At 37.8% G+C, this 18,456-nt stretch overlaps 1 protein-coding gene across 1 annotated transcript; it reads right to left on the bottom strand.

Annotated features, from left to right (window-relative positions):
- Positions 1 to 1,149: 1,149 nt before the first annotated feature.
- DCLRE1A (DNA cross-link repair 1A) lies at positions 1,150 to 18,295 on the bottom strand. Its single transcript, XM_032695110.1, is given in 12 exon segments — positions 1,150 to 1,927; positions 2,565 to 2,706; positions 7,097 to 7,251; positions 8,292 to 8,437; positions 9,328 to 9,471; positions 11,096 to 11,214; positions 12,377 to 12,510; positions 14,167 to 14,592; positions 14,595 to 14,948; positions 14,951 to 15,660; positions 17,284 to 17,446; positions 17,449 to 18,295. Coding segments are annotated over 12 exon segments (2,910 nt in total). The 5' UTR covers positions 17,699 to 18,295; the 3' UTR covers positions 1,150 to 1,760.
- Between the last annotated feature and the right edge of the window lie 161 nt (positions 18,296 to 18,456).

Below are 18,456 nucleotides of genomic sequence, written 5' to 3'. Positions count from 1 at the left end.
GATTCTGTACTCCCTCTCTATAGGAATAGTCATTCTTGAAAACGCAACTACAGAAGCAAGAAGATGTCAGAGTTGTGACTAAGATTTGACTTTGAGGTGCTTATTCCAGCCGCTCATACTTGGTGCAAAAATTAGTCAGGAAAAAGACCTTGAAGGCCCAAAAAACATGCATAATTCCTTAAAGATTCAACTTCTAGAATCAATTGCCTGCCAAACATAATCCCCAAATTTGCTCTGATTTGTAGAAGGCATCAATTCAGGTTTGATATTTGCAAGAGCCACAAAAGATACTTTTTCATACACCTCCGAAAAGGAGTGGAATTCTAGGAATGAGCACTGCTGTCCAAGACAGTTACTAGTTCTTTTGATAGCTAGCTAGCATAATGCATGAGGTAAAACAAAGCTTCAGATTCCTTTAACTACTCAAAATTTAAACTGAAGCATTTACAATGGTATATGTCAGCGAAATACTGATTCACAATTCTTTCAGTACAAAGAATCTTTTTTCCATCAGTTTCTCACAGTTATTTCTCTCATAGGACAAATAAAATAAGTGACTTCATGTTACAGTGCTCATCACTCAAAGATGGGGATCTGTTTATACTTACATTGGTCATTAAAAAAATGTTTTCACAACAAAAAATGGCACTGAAGATTTCAGACAATCTACTCTGAGGGGTTGAGGGATGATTTTTACATGTGATTCAACCCTGGAAGTTAGGAATTGTTTTTATTTTAGTGCTTTAAACTTGAGTAGTGTGCCTGCATGCAACCACATACTTCAGTATCATAAATACCAAGCAGATACAAAAAAAGCGGCGCTGATAATCCGGTAGGATTCAGGGGAAAAAATGCCGAGTGAAGTTTACCTTTCAGATGCCAGTACTGTGTCTGCCTTTCTCGGTTTTCCAGCATTCAAGTGACAAACCTGTACATATACAGCCCTGCAAAGTCAAATGGGGACTACACAGCAAGGAACCCCTTCTGAGCTTTGACCAGGTGCTGAGAACTGGCACTACCAGGACACGGGAGCAACCTTAGACAAGCAACACAAACAGCACCTTCACCAAAGACAGTGCAGACAGGTTTCTTAGGTTAGCAGCTACAGTACTGAAGAGAAATGAATTTTGCTCAGAAAGAACACACAGGCACCATGTATATTCTTTATTTTAAAAAAAGATAATTAAAAAAGCAAAAAATCCTGAGCTAAATGTAAGTAGCAATGTCTTTTATAAAAACCATTTTCTGAAGTACGTATGTTACAAGAGCCCGAGTCAACCCTTTCTCATAAGGTAAGTTTTGTTTACAAGATTTAAATCAAAATAGCCAGTTCTGCCTCATGAAACAAGCTTCTCTGAAGCCTGAGTTGACAGCATGTGACATAAGCTCAGTATTGTCTCTTTCATTACAATAACTTATGTTCAGAAATTATTAGCCTGGAGACTGTTTCATCCCCAGCATTACATATCTGCACAACTCGATAATCTGAGAAAAATTAAGAATGGGGAAAAATATGTAAGACAAAAATAACCTGAAATATGCACTTGCATAAAATTCAAGTTACAGGAGGGAAAAAGTAGTGGATACACAAGAAAGCAAGGTGCCTTTTTTTCTTTTTCCAAATTCAGCTTTCCTCAGAGAATAGCATTTTAGTCCTCCCTAAAGAAAGCTCTGTGGAAAAAGAAGATAAATAAAACTTACAGGAACTCAAAATTCCCACTCCAGCCGACCTCCTTTGAACTACACACTCTTCCTTATATTTATTTATGCCCACTGTCCTCAATCATCCAGTCTCTAAAATGCTTTTCCATCAAGCTTCTGGCTCTCCAGTCACCAATATTTACAGTGGGGATGATTTTCTGTGGCTTCAACCATTGAACAAAACGCTTCATTTCCAGGTAACTGCTGTGTTCACTGTAAGGAATCCCTGAAATGAAAAAAAAAATCACAGTCTACTAAGTCAGTCTACTTAGCTTCTTCCTAAAGCACTTTGCAAACTTTCCAGCTCAGAAATACTTTAGAGAAGTTTTTTTGAATTTTTATTTGGGATCTAAAGTTTATAGCTAAGGTAAAACAAAAACCCCCAACTTTCCTTCTAGGAAAATTACCTTGCATTAAGTCACCAAGTCACTCATCAGTGCAAACTGAGCAATATCAATCACCTGGTTAAATGAAAATTAAGAGATTCAGCTCCACCCACCAATAAAAACCGAGAGGAAGAGGAAGACCCAGTCTGTCAGAAACAAGTAAGACATGGAATGAAATCTTGGCTCTGGAACTGCAGTGCCACCAGCATCAGTCAGGCCAAGACTCCATTCTTGCAGTCTCTACATGTATCAGATGAAAGCCTTTATTTGCACGAGGAGGAGAGGTGCAAAATGTATGCAAAAATCTGCATTTATGCTGTTCTTGATTAGTCAGTTCACAGATCTCTCCTGGAGAGACCTGTTCAGTTTCTTGATGAGTTACCAGAAAAAGTAGTGGTTACAAAAAACAGTAAGATTTTCCAGAATAAAAAATACGAAAAGCATCCACACAAAGTTAAATCTTTGCCACTCTTATACCATATATGGTGATGTTTCCTCTTGTCTGAGGTTTGATATCCGTCAGAGAAAGACATGAATCAGAGTAGGTCCATCCAGTAGGTTTGAAAGCCAGAACTTGATCAAAATTCTCAGAAAACTTATTCAAGTGATCTTGTAAGCCCTGTGAAAAAAAAAAGCATATACTTAAACCCAATAAATAGCTAATTAGACTAAAGATTGGAGATTTCATGATGGAGAGACTTCAGACTACATTTTATTTTCATATGCTATTATCTTTTTAATTTTAAATATCATCTGCCTTGAAATTATTAATGATACATATTCACATTTGCAAACCAACTTGTCCCTGAAGACCTCAATTGCTTCATCTGAATTAAGCACATAAGGACAGCTATGGATTACAGATCAGAATATATAAGGTAAAATCACATCTTGTTACAAATCTTGCTCCCCAAGTCATTAATTTTCCCCTCTAAGCTGGAGGTCAGCACTCTTGCAGCTGAGTAGGAGACAGAATGTGGTGAAAGCTGCTTCAGTGCAAAATCATCTGATTAATTTGTGCCACTGAGATCCCAATGCCTGTTTACACCCAGAAGCACCCAGAGTTAATTAAGCTACCCAAAAAAATTGCAGCAAGCCAGTGCGTGACTAAACTATGCTTTACCAAATCTCCACTCATGACAGGAAGGAAACCACTTCTCATCCTTTCACTCTAAAAAAATTAACTTGAAAAAGTTTCCAGGTATAAGGAACGTACAATCCTATTCCTGGATAAAGTGAAGTAGGCATGACTTCAAGTTAAAAATAGAAAATCAATTTCATGTGTCCTCTATAAAAATCTTAAAGGTACATTTTCCATTTCAAAGTCCTGTAAGGTTATAGAATTCAGAATCATAAACTTTTTATTATGGAGGAAGAAGACTACAAAATAAAGATTGATTAAAAGAGAAGGGTAGAGGGGGACAGATGGGCTGTTGATAGAACACTAACCAACGTGTCAGACACTTGAAAACTATTAAACAGGGCAGCAGAAAGCTGCCTGGGACACTGCCACATGTAAAAACACCTTCAGTACAATGTACAGTAGCAACATACAGAATCCATCAAACAAGGCACATAAAGCACTAACAAAACCCTACCACAGCACACACTTCATTCAGCAACAGGAATTATGGCTCACTGCCATGACTCAATACACTGCAACTGTTCAGTCCTTGATTAAAGGTATAACTACAGCAATCTAATTCTCCTTCGCACTTCATTTTGGGAAGATTAACATAGCTAAAGGTAATTATTCACATATTTGCTCCCCTTGCTCTAATGAAATCTAAATATAGTACTTCAAATACAATGATTATTATATTAACCAGTGCTAATCTGCTTTCAAATTTTGTTATAAATCAACTGTACAACATTCACATTAAGGATGCAATTTCAATCTTATAAAAAATTATTTGTGCATTTAGATCACAGGCACTTCTGAAAGTCTCACCTCAATCCTAGTACAAGACACTGCAGAGCTAAGCAACCTAAAAGAGGTTCACAGACCCACAGAGACAAGTTCTCTTGAAATTTTCCACTGTATATTCCTGTGGCAGAAGCCTCAATTGATGACTCTTACAAAAAATTGTTTGTTGCAAAAGAACCATGCGTACACTTTGGAAAAGATGGTCTCTTTCCCCAAACCAAATTACTACGGTGTTTATTCATAACAAGTCCCCTTTAAGTACACATTCCAATCTCTTCTTTTATTGCTTTTGCCAACACTGTTCTAAATCTTCATCCTTTTAAAACGGAAAATATATTTCATTGCTAAATCAACCTCCTTCAATCACCATGAAGCCTATTATCTACAGTGTCACTAAAGCCAGCAGTATACACAAACAGATTCCATAAGGTAGGAAAAGACTCAAACATGATTAAATATTTAATTTACCATCAGCCCTAAGACCACTTAAACTCACCTGGCTTATTCAAGAACAGCCATTTGTCAGCACACACAGCAACCCCTGTATTTTACTGGGGTACAACCAAATACTGCAGTGACGAATCACATCTCTTTGATTTTTTTTTTTTAAATATTTTCTTTTTATATATCAAATCCACTTGCAATATTGCAGCAATGAAAGGTTTATTTTTATAAATATTTTACTTTAAAATTCACTAGACATAATTTCTTTTTTAAATTTATGTGAATGTTACTAATTTAGAATATCCACAAGATGAATGTACAGCATATCATCTCACTTTTTGACCAAGACAGCACCTGAAGTAAGTTTGATATCACCTCCTAATAAACAAACTCTTCAAGAAAGCCAGAGCAATACATAGAAAAAAAACCCACAAAAGAACATGAAGAACCCAACCCAATCCAACAGTAATGCAACAACACAAAAAGTTTATTCATTATTTCATGGATTTGTAGGTTCACAGCTGAAACTACACGAGCAGGAAATTAGCCCAATTAAGAAGTAGGATTATGTTCTTGAGTATGGCTGAGGATCAAATAGAAGAGGCAGGAAAGACCCAGAAGAAAATGAAACCATTGGCATTTAGTGATGAGAATCACTAAAAAAAAAAAAATCTGGCTTTCCCAGTAATGAGCCAGTAAATCAAGAAAAATGTATGTTGTATAATCCAACAAAAGACAAAAAACCATCCAACTAGAGATGATGGTATCAACATTTACATGGTCTGTAAAAGTAGGATGATATCATTCACCGTTCTTTAACTAGAACAGGATTGCAAGTGATCAGATAATTTATTTTTAAAATACTGTCTTTGCTGAGTTCACATGCAGAAGCAAGCTAAACGGTCATATGAACTCATCTTTAAGCATTTAATATTCTTCACATTTTACTGATAATACATTCCACCCAGGCACTTATCTAGCTGCTGACCCCACTGGATGTTTAGCACTCTGGAAGTCTACACAGCACTCCCAGCTTACATGGACACAACCTTCCTAATGACAGCACAAGACCACATTCAACAAGTGAGGTCAAAGCCCCAGTCCAGACGGCCCTGCTCTTAGATCAGGACTCTCATCCACTAGATGAGATCACTGTGCCTTTAATCTTTCCTGGCCCTTTCCAGGGTCCAGGCATCGCTTCTGTCATGCTTTAGATTCATCTAGAACCTCCTGTTCCCAGAGATGAGACCCTGCATGATACAACTGCCTCTCTCTGAGAAGTAAAGCTGTCTAGACATCCTTGTGGTACAATCACACCCTGAAAGTCAGCTCTGTGAGCATGCCATACATGCTGGAACAGGTGACAGCAGCATCATATAAGAACCCAGAAATCTGCAGAAGAAACTAAAACATATTACTGGTTAAGACAACACATTAAATATAAATCCATACACATTTCCATTACTCAGTTTCTGCCCCACCATGGAAAACATTATAGAACAAAGTTAAAACATTAAGATATTAGGTTCCATCTCCTGCAGCTCCCATCCAAATCATACAGCCTCTTTTTCTCCTTTTTAGGTCAACTCTGACCTTGACTAGTCCTGCAGCTAAATAACGTCTTGCTCTGAAGGATTTGCTTGAGATGGCACAGCAGGTCTGAAGCAAAACAGGAAAATGAATCCAAGTCTGTAAAGCATAAACAATCTCTGTTTTCCTCTTTCTTACAGGTTACCTTTAATCTAGAGTCTGCTGCTTTACCTTAATGTCATTTGATATTTTGTAGTCTATTTAGGCTCATCCAAAAATTAGTCACCCTTCCTAACTAAGAAATCTCCACAGAAACTCTCAACAACAAAAACTCACTCAAATCTCAACCAAAATGTGCATTTGAAAACTACTTAGATGAAACAATGTTTTAAAATAAGATGGTTTACTTGCTTTTGCTACAAATAGTAGAGAAGACTGTGTGTGGAAAAACTAAAGCATGTGTATATACAAGGTGTCCTACAGTGCATGTATTTGTTTCCATGTGAGTCTTCAATGATTTTCAAGGAATCTTATCCCCATGTAAATCATCAGCACAGAAAGAGAGTGAATATTCTTTTAAAAGATGAAAATATGGCTATAAATGCAGGGAAATTGGACTGAGAAGAATAGAGAATCTATTTCTTTTTTACCAGACACCGGATTTGGAAGTTGGTCACGTTCACAGGCTGCCTCAAAACAGAGACTCACATGCAGAAAATCCTTCTAGTCTTTTCCTACATCTGACCAGGTAAAAGGCTGAAAATAGGGACTCCATGTCACAATATATTAATTGCTAATAGGACAGATCCTGCAGTCATTACATAAATCTACTTCAAAAAGGCCTCCAAAGAGCAAGTCTTTGAACAAGCCTCATCTTATCTTGTACAAGCACCATATCATGTTTGGAGAAGTTATTAATGTTTAATTGCATTTCATTTTCAATGTATTGCTACATGTCAAAACTACACTAAATAAATATGATCCGACAAGAGATTAAAAAGCACCAAACACAGCACTGGTTGGGAGAAGCCACAAGAAGTTTAATAGCAGGTTAATCAAAATATTTTGGTTATATTATTGAAATATTCAGAATATTTTCTGAACTTACCTTAAAATTAATTTGCATCATGGGAAGAACATGAAGCAAAGAACCATTCCAGTCCACACTGATGAGGGAATTAACAACTGTTGACTCCAAGCACTGCAGTGTTTTATACTTATCACGGGACATACTTGCTTTTGAGCCCAGAACTTCAGCAATTGCTGTAGGATAATTGGGAAGAAATCAGATAAAGAAAATTATAAAGGAGTTCTTTTTTTTTTTTCGTTTTGGAGATATTCCTGATTATTTTACTAGATAATTTTTAATTAAGAAGAGAAACCTGTAATGGCTGTTAAAAAACTCTCCCCCAACATTTTAGCAGCAGAATTTGGTATGACAATTGGAAAGAGAAGTACCTTGATAAATTCTAAGTCATACTTATTTGGTAAAACATCATTGAGGTGAACTGGTATTTATTCCAAATATGCCAGAAACATGCCGTTCTTGGAAGATGTGACAAACAGCCCACATTAAAGACAGACTAAATTTCAGCGAGGGTAAGTCTTGAATTGATGATTTTACACAAAAGCACAAATGCTACACAGCTGCCTGCTCTAGAGTGTACATTTAGGCAACCATGTTGGTTCCTAGTGCTTTAATTGAGTGAAGCATAGAACACAAGATTTTCATTAAGTCAGAAAAGGTGTGCTTTGTTTGCCAAAGGCTCTGTTAAAACTGATTTCATTAAAACTGATTACGATAGGGCCTGAGCAACCTGGTGGTCCCTTCCAAAGTAGGTGATGCTATGATTTAAGAGAATACATGATATAAACCTGAACGGAAAATTTCAAAATAGAAGTCTAAGAACTACTTTTTGCTGTTTATTCATGATATGAATTATAACAACAAAAATGTCACAAAAGAGCTCATTTATTTATTTTTTATTTGCCCTTAGCATTTTCTCACCACAATCAATTAAATACATTCACTCATTTGGTATCCAAACTGGCTGCCAGTATATTCAGGGGAAGAAGGGAGGGTATGTAATCATGGCAGAAAAACTGCTTCTTTTAGAAAGCTAAATCTTATTGACTAGAATTCTAAAAAAATAGCAGTAAGATTATTAAACATATTTAATTTCTTTACACAATATCTGAACATCCAGACTAAAGCGACCTGTTATGTCTTCAAGAAAGAGATCTTTTAACCCTAGCTTAGATATTTATTTGGTTATTTGATCCAGCACACTTCTTTTACATACCTAAAAAAACTTTTTCTTTTCCTATGGAGTAAGTGCCACAGACAACTAGGGTACGTGGGTTTAGAGTCACTGTCTCAAAGGCGATATTGACAGCAAACTGGATCACCTCTTGTTGCGCAGGAAAAGTGTATTCAGGACTACAGTATCTGGGGCAGAGAAACAAATTATAACACTTTGTTACACGACAAAAGGCATTTGAAACTATCAAGAAGGCCCTCAAAACCGCATGCATACAATAAATGAAAAAGACATTATTCTTCTTTAGAATTTCAGTTTACTAGAAACACTGAGGCGCCCAGGTGAAATTGCTGCAATAAAATTTACACTGAGCATACCAGTGTTTTCTCTACCACTATTCACTCCCTGACACTGAATTCTACAATTTCTTCTTATAAATATCAAATGCTCTTTCAAGCTGGATATTTGTATCACGTACTAATTACATCTTTATGTCTATTTTTTGTCATACACAGAAACCATAACATAAGGCATTATTCATTCACAGAAACATATGGAACAGAAATACAAGTCTGTAACAGGGCATTAGTCATCACACACAGAAAAACAATTTTATATACCTGAGTCAGAGAAAGGTCTAATGAAAACCCGGACAACTGATTCAACCATTTGGCTTTCAACTGGCTTTGAATTCCTCCACACCTCCTTTCATAACAGAGTTGAATCCACAGAAAACCAATGTTCCATGAAGCTCTTGTTTTAGAGCTGAACACTGTATTGAGTGTTCAGCTGATCGTCAGAATTTGATACCACTTGTAAATAATATGGTCATCTGAGTAAATACTTCAGCATCTTTTCCACCACCCACTTTTATTCCCTCATGTAACAGCATAACAGTTGAACAAGCTACACATACATGAAATTTTAATAAATACCTGTTTTTATTCAACACTAAATTAGTGTTAAAACAGTAACATAATGTAATGTAATTTATTTGGTTCTTATAAAGTCTCACTAAACTGAAAAGAGTAAGGGTATAAACTAAAAAAAAAAAAAATTCAGTTTAAGGACAACTTACGTTGTATCAAGGTACAGGGTGTGGACTTGCTGACCAACCAAAGCAGGGTAGCGTTCCATGGAAGGGTCTGCCCTGAAGTCTCCCGTGTGCAGAATAACAGTTCCACTGGGTAGACGGAAAAGGATCATTGCTGCACCTGGACAACTGAAACACAAACAATCCCCACACCAATTCTGTCAGCTCTCTGTACTGGTAAAACGCCTTAAGAGATAGACCACCCTGCAGCAGCAGGAAGGTATGCAGAACAGCATTTTAAATCACAGCTACTATGCAGCCTAATTTAGCAGCAAAGCAATCAAGCCCCATCTTCTAGGTATGACAAAGATGCTGCCTCAGTTGCAATCTCTGAGGTTCTACTGCTTGATTCAAAGGGGAAACAGCATAGCAAAGAGAAGCAGCATTCTTATTCAGGAGAAAGAGAATTGTATTACTGCAGATTCAACTTTGGTCCTGCAGGACTTGCTGAAGTATTTTCTTTTAAATTCTCTTTGCAGATTTTAAATGTTATTCTCCATCCAGAAATCCATGATTATGAATACAAACACTCTTACTAGCAACAGCAAATCCATTGCACCTTCTGCAGTTGGTACCTGAAGGGCAAGAGCTCAGACTAGAAAACCAGAATGGGACTACTTTAAGTATCAACCATCTGCAAAGGGTAAACGAAATCTCAAAAGAGGAAAAACTGTCATGAATCAGAGCTAAAATGACAGAACTGGTGAACTCTCCAAGAAGCTGATCTTTGTACCTAAGGCATATACGCCTTTTAAATGGAAGCAGAGGATCAGAGAGACAAACAGGAAAAATGAGAATTGTCCAAACTACACAAGCAACAAAGCTTCCTTCATTCCTAGAAAAGGTTCTCAGAGGGCTCCATGGAATCTTATCTTTCCGACTACAAACAAATCCTACACTAGGTAATATTCAAACCAGCTGTGACACAGTCCTGCATTTCAATATATATACTGCAGGGAAGGGACTTTTCCTCTAGCCCATGGCCAAATAAGGTACCAAGAGGCAGAAAGGCAAGAGAACAGGATTGGTGCTACTGAACTCTAAATCCAGCATTACCAGTTAGTGCCAGTGCAACAGACAAAAATCTCACCCTTTACCACCGAATCCAGAAGTCTTGTTCCAAAGTTCAACAGACTTTTCTTTGAAGTTCAGTTTTAAAAATGTTGTGTCTCTCACAGGATCCAAAGTACCACATTTTTCTTTAGCTCAAGATTTCCCTGTTGTCAGTTGAAGCTACAGAAGCCTAAGGTATCTGATAATCAAATCTACTATGTTCCCAACTACACACCAAAAAAACAAAAAGTGTCCAGACCATTAGAAAAATGATTCTACCCCTTAACAAGCATAAAAATTATGGAGCTATGTGTGGCTAATATAATGCACTCCAAACAAAATAAAATTAGGGAGCTATGAATGGTTAATACAACATACTCAGAGTGGTTAATACAATGTACTCAAAACAAAATAAAGTTAAACTAAAATTCAAAAAAGCCTGTTTCATTTTTGAAGATAGCTTTTGAAATAGGTGAGTTAACTACTTGCAAGAAATTTAGGCTCCTACATGTCTAATTCACTTCTGAAGTGAAAATGCATGTTACTAAGCCACCTCAGGAATGTCAGGTATTTTCATCCTTACTTTCTCAGATCCACTGAAAACCTAAAGATCATGAAAACATAAACTGCATCTGTACAGCTGGTTATCTTTAACATTCTACATATACAAATTTTCCACAACAAATGCAATGATACCTACTGATTGGCATCGAGCAACAACACTTTGATCCCATCCACTGTACATTCCGTGTCCATGGGCAGCACGTGGACATACTGCTCTTGGACTCGAAGCTTGCTCTTCACCAGATTGCCAGTTATCTGAAAAAGGAAAAAGATTTAAAATGGGATAGGAAGAATCTAAAAGCAGCGCCTGTTTATTTCAGAAACAAAAGCTCTCAAAGCCAGTCAGTCTGGCTTAGAGAGAAACTATAAGGTCCTGGGCATAATCAAGCCTTTCAGTAGCATTTCACCTCTAGAAAGCAGCCTCAAAAAAGCTGTCCTAAGAAACTTTTCAAAGCCTGTCAATAGATTATGGATTGGAATCAGAGAGAAGGAAAACAAGGAGGAATAACATATTACAAACTGCCAAGTCAAGAAAAGGAGGTGGGTAAAGCCTTCTTTAAACAACTGAAGAAGTTTCCAGGTAAGAGGCCCCTGGATCTTATCATGGAGGACTGCAGTCTCCCCAGCATCTACTAGAAGGGCAACACGGGACAAAAGCATTCCAGGAAACTTCCAGACTAAACGATAAACACTCTTTTTGATGCAAACTCTGGTTATGGGTTGATTAAGTAAGGTGTCCTACCATGTTACAAGTAAAGAGCTGGTTAGACATATGACAGCTAATGGTAGTCTTGGCCATTCAGCAGCCTGAAACACAGGACACAGAGGACCAGGCTAAAACAACTCACTTACTTAATGCGGAGAAGAGATGGCTTAAGTAGAATCTAATTTCAGACTTCCATCACTTGAATAGAGTTATAGAGAAGATGGAGCCAGATTCTTCCTCATGATGCACACAAAAAACCCCAAGCTACAATCTCAGGTTGCAAAAACAGGCATTTCAAATGTGTACTAGGAAAAAAATTCAGAGTGGGTAAGCACTGCAACAGGTTGTAAGGAAACATAGTGAAATCTGGCCTGTTTTCAAAATTTGGCTGACAAAGGCTCCCTGCAGTTTGATCTAATTTTGAAGTTAGACCCACATTGTGCAGGGGGTCAGTCTATATGACCTCTAGAGATCCTTTTAAACTTGATTATTGGCATGGTATCTAGACAGGGAAGTTTCACTGGTCATCTTCATCAGTCAAATCAGGGTAAGGATTCCTTACAAGCAAATTGCAGATTCCCCTGTACATAACCACTGTGCCTAACTGACCTAACAATGCAACCACTGATCTTCTATTTACTTTCATCACTACAGAAGTGATTCCATTTGAATGCAGAATGGACAATATCTAACAATCTTGAAAAACCTTACCTTATTACAGTAGATTGGAAACCTGAAGTTTTTTGTTAGCCCACAATAGTGATCAGAGTGAAAATGAGTAAGGAAATAAGCTGTGCAGCCTTCAATTTCTCCATACTGGAAGGCATCAACTGTAAAACCAGTTCCTAGAGCAAAAAGGGAAGAGAAGCCAGTCAGTGAACACCCATAACTCAGAACCAGTTTCTATTTAGATGTTGCTTTTGTTTTCTTGCTTTCTTCCCAATTAAAAGGTAATAGTTACACTTCAAACAGTTTAAGGAGCCATTTAAAGATTAACACGGTTTGTGTATCAGTGAACAGTTGCGAAAAGAGATTTTCACTTACTAAAATAAAAATTTCACATAGTATCCACATATAAATGCTTTCACAGGCCTCCCAAATATGTTGGTTAGCTGCCATCCTATACAGATGGCAACTGGTTAAGCAAATAAAACACATTTATCTGCATTTAGATGGTATTCTGAAAGTTCAGTTAGATTGAAATCTAATACCGACATCTTAACACAAAATGAAACAGGTAACTGCAGCTTAACAGAATGCATTTTGCAATTAAACTGCAATTCTTCAATTATTCTACAGTTAACACTCCTCTTAAAACATGCAACCACATCATTATTAAGCAAGAAATCTGAGGTCTTTGAATATATCTGCTGAGATGAAACATGCCTGATTTGCCATTTTATGCTTTCAGTGAGCTGTTGTTTGTTTAAAAATGTTGCATAAAGACACCTGTGCATCTCTGCAAATTTATTTTTTTAAAATGCAAATATACTGACAAATGGTCCTTTTACACTGAGTTATACTTTCTTAAAACTACCCAACAGCGCACAGAACTAATTCAGCCGCTGGCACTTAAATATTTTCATTTTGTTACACAAATTTCCCATATCTTCAAGGAGAACTAGAAATAGCTTGACTTACTTGCAGCTAGAACTTCAAGTATTTGCAAGCCCAAAAAACCACAGCAGTCTGCTAAGTAAAAATCACAAGCCAAAAAATCCCCAAGTGTTTAGGCGATACCAGAAAAACTTCAGGGAGGCTGAATTACACCAGGCCATGGGGATGAATATACCCATTAGCAACATAGATAACCAGTCAAATGTAGTAACAAACTTCAGAATAAAGATAACATAGGTAATAACAAAGCAACTTTGAAATTGCACTGTACTCACAGGAGTCTGGTCTTCAAGTTATTATATTGGCAACATTTTCTAAGCCCATGGAACCCATGGCACTCATGGCACTGATGTAGCCCCACAAAGACTTAAGTCAGTTTTCAAGCAGCAGCCTGGCACTTATGATCACCAGTGTATTTCTATTTGGTTTCTTCAAATAGCTTCCTAAGACTAAGACAGTGCTTCATTGGTAAACAGAACTGTGAGGCTATGAATATCATCCTGTAATTTAAGTAATTGCTTGAGGAGATTCTGAGAAATTCTTGGTTTTTTCCTTAACTAAACTATTCTGCTCGGTTTTCTTCCTTTGCTTTCACAGTTGTAATAAATCATATTTCTTATTCTAATTGAATTTCTAATGCAAAATTAAACTCAATTCTTTTAACTTAGTGCTAAGGATGTAATTGCTATTGACAGCCATGTTTTCAGGCACAAATGAAACAATGTAAAAGATTAAATTCAGGAATTAGGAGTGTATTAACAAGGGATACATTAAAAATAATTCAAGAAAGTAGTTATCAAGAGTAATCATACCAAAGCCTAAAATTAGGAAAAAAATACAACACTCTAGCCAAAATTAATTAACCTCTACAGAAAGCAAGTTACCTGGTATTTTCTTGTAGAAAGGGCAGTTTTTTCTTGGTCCTTCACCTGTAGCAGGTAATTCTTTAAATTTTTTTCTCCACCTTCGTCGGCCACCAGAAATTACTTCTGCCATGGCTTCATTTTTACTTGAACTTTCTGTAACTTCTTCTACATCTTCCACAGACCCCTCAGCTTTCCTTTTTTGCTGTCTAGGCCTCTTTCCATTGGGAGTTATTGAACTTGGTATCTGCTTTCTCTGACTCAAACACATCTCTCCTTTACTTTCCTCTTTTGCTTTGGGTTTTAACCCAAAAAAAACACCAATATCCATTTGTTTGAGTTCTTTGGCAGGACTCAATTTAGCATTCACGTTTGCTAAAGAGAGAGATGCCACTGACTTAGAGCTGGGGCTGGGAAAGCACACAGCAGCTGTATGAAGATTTCCTTTTTCTCCACTACTGTCTGCAAACTCTCCTGGTGAGCTGTTTCTTCAATTGCATTGGCAGTCACTTTATCTGTATCAGTTAAAATGTTACTTGGCTCCCTCAAAACATTACTCTCCTGTGTCAGAAGAGAACCAGCATCTTCTCTGTCTAGCAGTGATGATGCTTCAGCAAAACTCATGTATGCAGAATCCAAAGCACAGGCACCACTACCTCCTGACTCTGTGTTACCTGCTTTGGCAGCAGAGGAAATCAATCCTGGCTCTTCAGCCCCCTCACAATTAGAAGTAAAAGAGGACCCACTGGCTACCACCCCTTGCTGATGATTCAGGTGGTTCAATGTATTTACTTCCTCACAGAGGGTTTTTTATTTACAAAATCTCCTGTTTTGCTATGCTCATACTGAGGTTTCTTCTGTAAGAGCTCATCAAATGTTTTAAATTCCTCAGAACTAGAGTCTTCATCTTCCAAGTTCTGCACTTTGAATAATTTATCCTGTGACACTTCTACTTTCTCCTCCTCTTCCTCAGCTTCCTCTTCACTTTCCTCAAATGTACTCAGTGGAGAGTAAGAAATTTCACAGTCATTGAAGTCTGCTTTTGACTTTAGCAGACTTGGCTGACCTGCATCTTTCTGACTACACAGATCTTCTCCTGTTTCACTTTCTTGAGAGGATGCAAAATCAAAAAATTCAAATTTACAACTATTATCTGTGGTCTGTGTAAGCAGAAATGTCTGTTGAGGTTTCTGAACATCTGCAAACAAGGAACTACTTTTACTGACTATATTTGGAGACTTCATTTGCGGTGAACTCTGTATCATCAATGCACAGTCATCATTAGGGACATGTTTTGTATCATTAGGTGGTTTCTCATTCTGTGAGATTTCTTCTACATGACTGGGGAAACAGCTGGGCTTTGCAGCAGTAGAACATGTCATCTGCATCTCCAAAGTGTTTCCTGAAGAGTTTACAAGATAATCTCCTGCTCTGTTTGCTGCAAGTAGAAAATGGCTGTAACGCTTGTAGTGGGATGGAATAGTGGAAGTACACAGCAAACCATCAGGACACTCTATGAAAAGATAAATAGAGATGAAATGTTAATATCCTTGCAAATATAGCTGGCATAAATATTAAAACAAAAATCACAAGTGACACACAACTTAAGAGCTTTTTCTTATAAATACAGCTATTGGAGGACAGAAGGCATAGGTTAAAAAGGAATTTTCAAGCTGCCAAGGCCTCCTGCCCTGAGCTAGGTAGAAATGAGAATGCTTCCAACCTAAAACCAAACAGCTCCTGCAGCTAATACAGCACTATGCCTGAATTATACAGCCCTTTAACAACAAGAATACTTAAACCTGCTTCAATGCTATGCTCAGCTTAATCATATACCTTCTAATTTAGAATTGTCTCACATGCAAGCAACAAGCTCAGAGCATTAGCACCAAAAAAGGCCAAATGTTTAAAATAAAAAGAATAAACAAATAAATGCTGCTCAATTTTTTCAAAACAAAACAAATCTCAGTTCTGAATCAACCTGAAATTCCATTCCAAATTGTCTGCTGGGTTATGTATAACATTTAAAAAAAAAAAGTCCTGTTTACTTACATGAAAAAATATCCAGCATTGAGATGCCAGAAAAAAAAAAATCTGTGGCTGTTCCTGCTTTTTTATGTTGAGAGTTTGCTAGCTTAATTGTTGAGGGTTTTAAGGTGAGTGCATAAATCAATCAGAAGTAGTTTCCATCTGCTAATTATAGGAGTAAAAGATGGCAGTGAGGTGTTAACACACCTGCCTTAAATTAAAACTGTTGCCAAAATCAGCATTAAAGGATCAGCATTTCATTGTTCTGAAGAAGAAGGTTCAAGGAAAGTTACAAAGATGTAAGAAGGAAAGTGACTGCATTACCTAAAGCAGCCTTCAGTCAAGTTTCCTGACTGTATGTTTTCTGATTTTCAAAGTTATGAGGTGTACTAAGGACATAAATTGGATACCTGAATCTGTTCAGATATGGTATTTCCCCATGAAACTATAATTTGGTATGTGTCAGTTTTGAAATTGGAATGTGTCAGTTTTATTCCTCTTGTACAGAACTCCAAACAAAACTGTGCTGTGTTATGATACAAGGCTGTTCATGTAAATTCTGTATAAAATTTCTAAATCATACTGGACCAGGAGCAAACATTTCAAGTAAATTAGCATATTTCAGGTTCCAGATGTCCTTAGACAACGGGCGGGCAAATCAGTAACAACACGGATACAGAATAATAGAATCTATACATAAGGAGAAAGAAACTTGATGTCAAAAGTAGCAGCCTTGTAACTTAAGGTTTTTTCTGACACTGACTTAGCAATTTTAACAGTTTCCTTAGATTTAAATGGCAAATATGCACCTTCTTTTTCTTCAGTGAACTACTAAAACTGGAGCTTGATAAACAGCCATGAATCTTTTATCACTACTCTCAGAGTTTTGAGATTAGATTCCAAAATGAGATTTTCATGTCAGATTTCCATGTTCTTCACAAAGCAGCAAATTTTTTTACAAAACCAGTATTGATCAGTAACAACATTTAAAAAATCATACCAACTACTATCTCAGATTTTGAGCTAAATATGAAAAACAAAGTTTAAAGCAACATTATGTGAGAAACCTCCAACTTTTCTTCAAAGGCCTTTTTTTTTACTCTTCATACCTTTTCAATGGATCCTGGAGTATCCAAACATTCATCAACGTGCCATTGAGGTGTCTGGACCAATAGCAAAGAGAAAGGCATCTGGCAGCTGGGACAGTATCCATCATGCACGGGTTTTGCCTTTTGTGAGCTCTGTTCCGTCAGGCTACTCACACTTTCCTGGGGTGCACACTACTGTCATCTTTACATTGATCCACATCCTGATTTGGCCGTGATCTCCGCTTGGTTTTCTGCGGTGTATCAGTTTTTTCCACGAATTTCTTTTTCCTATTTCTCTTTCTTTTTGGCCTACCATTGCCATCACTTACTTCCTGCACAGGTGTAGAGACACTCTGTGAATTACCTTGATGCTTTTGCTTCCTAATAGATTTGTATTCCCAAATGTCCTCCTCTTCCAGTAAAGCATCTTCAGACATGGCAACACAGGAAATACACCCCTTTCTTTTAAGTAACAGTTCACAAACCTGCCTTTCCTCCCGCTAATATATTTTCTCCTCCCTCCACTCTTCACTATATAGGAAAAGGCCCAGAACCCCATATTAAAAAATCAACACTGGGCCAAAACCACGCAGCAGTCCGTGACGGGACAAAAGCATGGGGGATCCTATCCTAAAAAATAATTCAACGAGCGCCTCTTTGAAGATTTGCTACTTCTGTTAAACAGGACCCGAGTCTGCCAAGACTTGCAGGACGAGCCATTTCCTCCAGCTGTCCCCGCTCCTAAGCATCTACCAGGCCTCGGGAGAGGCAGCTCGGACACCTCGCTCCCGAGCGGGAAGATTTAAAAAAAAAAACGAAGAGTTCAGCTACGGGATCGCTGCCGGGGTCCCGGTGCTGCTCCCGGAGTGTCCCGGTGCCCACAGAGTATCCCGGGATGCCCCTGGAATGTCCCGGTGCCCACAGAGTATCCGGATGCTCCCTGGGATGTCCCGAGCTCCCGCCGGTTCCGCGGATGGCGGGCGGCGCCTCCCGCCCCTTCCCCGCCGCGCATTCGCTTCCGCAGGTTCGTCACCGCGGCTGTCGCTCAGCTTTCCCTCCTCCCTTAGTATCCCCCCCACACAAAAAAAAAAAAAAATCTCAGCGTTTAAATTGCTTGTTTGAGCTTTGTCCCGGCACATCTCAATTTTCACACCTTACAAACACAGAAGCCGCCGGTCGGGCTGTGTTGAATCTG

Source organism: Chiroxiphia lanceolata, chromosome 8, assembly GCF_009829145.1.
Source record: "Chiroxiphia lanceolata isolate bChiLan1 chromosome 8, bChiLan1.pri, whole genome shotgun sequence".
Classification (NCBI taxonomy): domain Eukaryota; kingdom Metazoa; phylum Chordata; class Aves; order Passeriformes; family Pipridae; genus Chiroxiphia; species Chiroxiphia lanceolata.
Note: the sequence above shows the minus strand (reverse complement) of the source record. Positions and strands in the feature narration are given on the sequence as shown.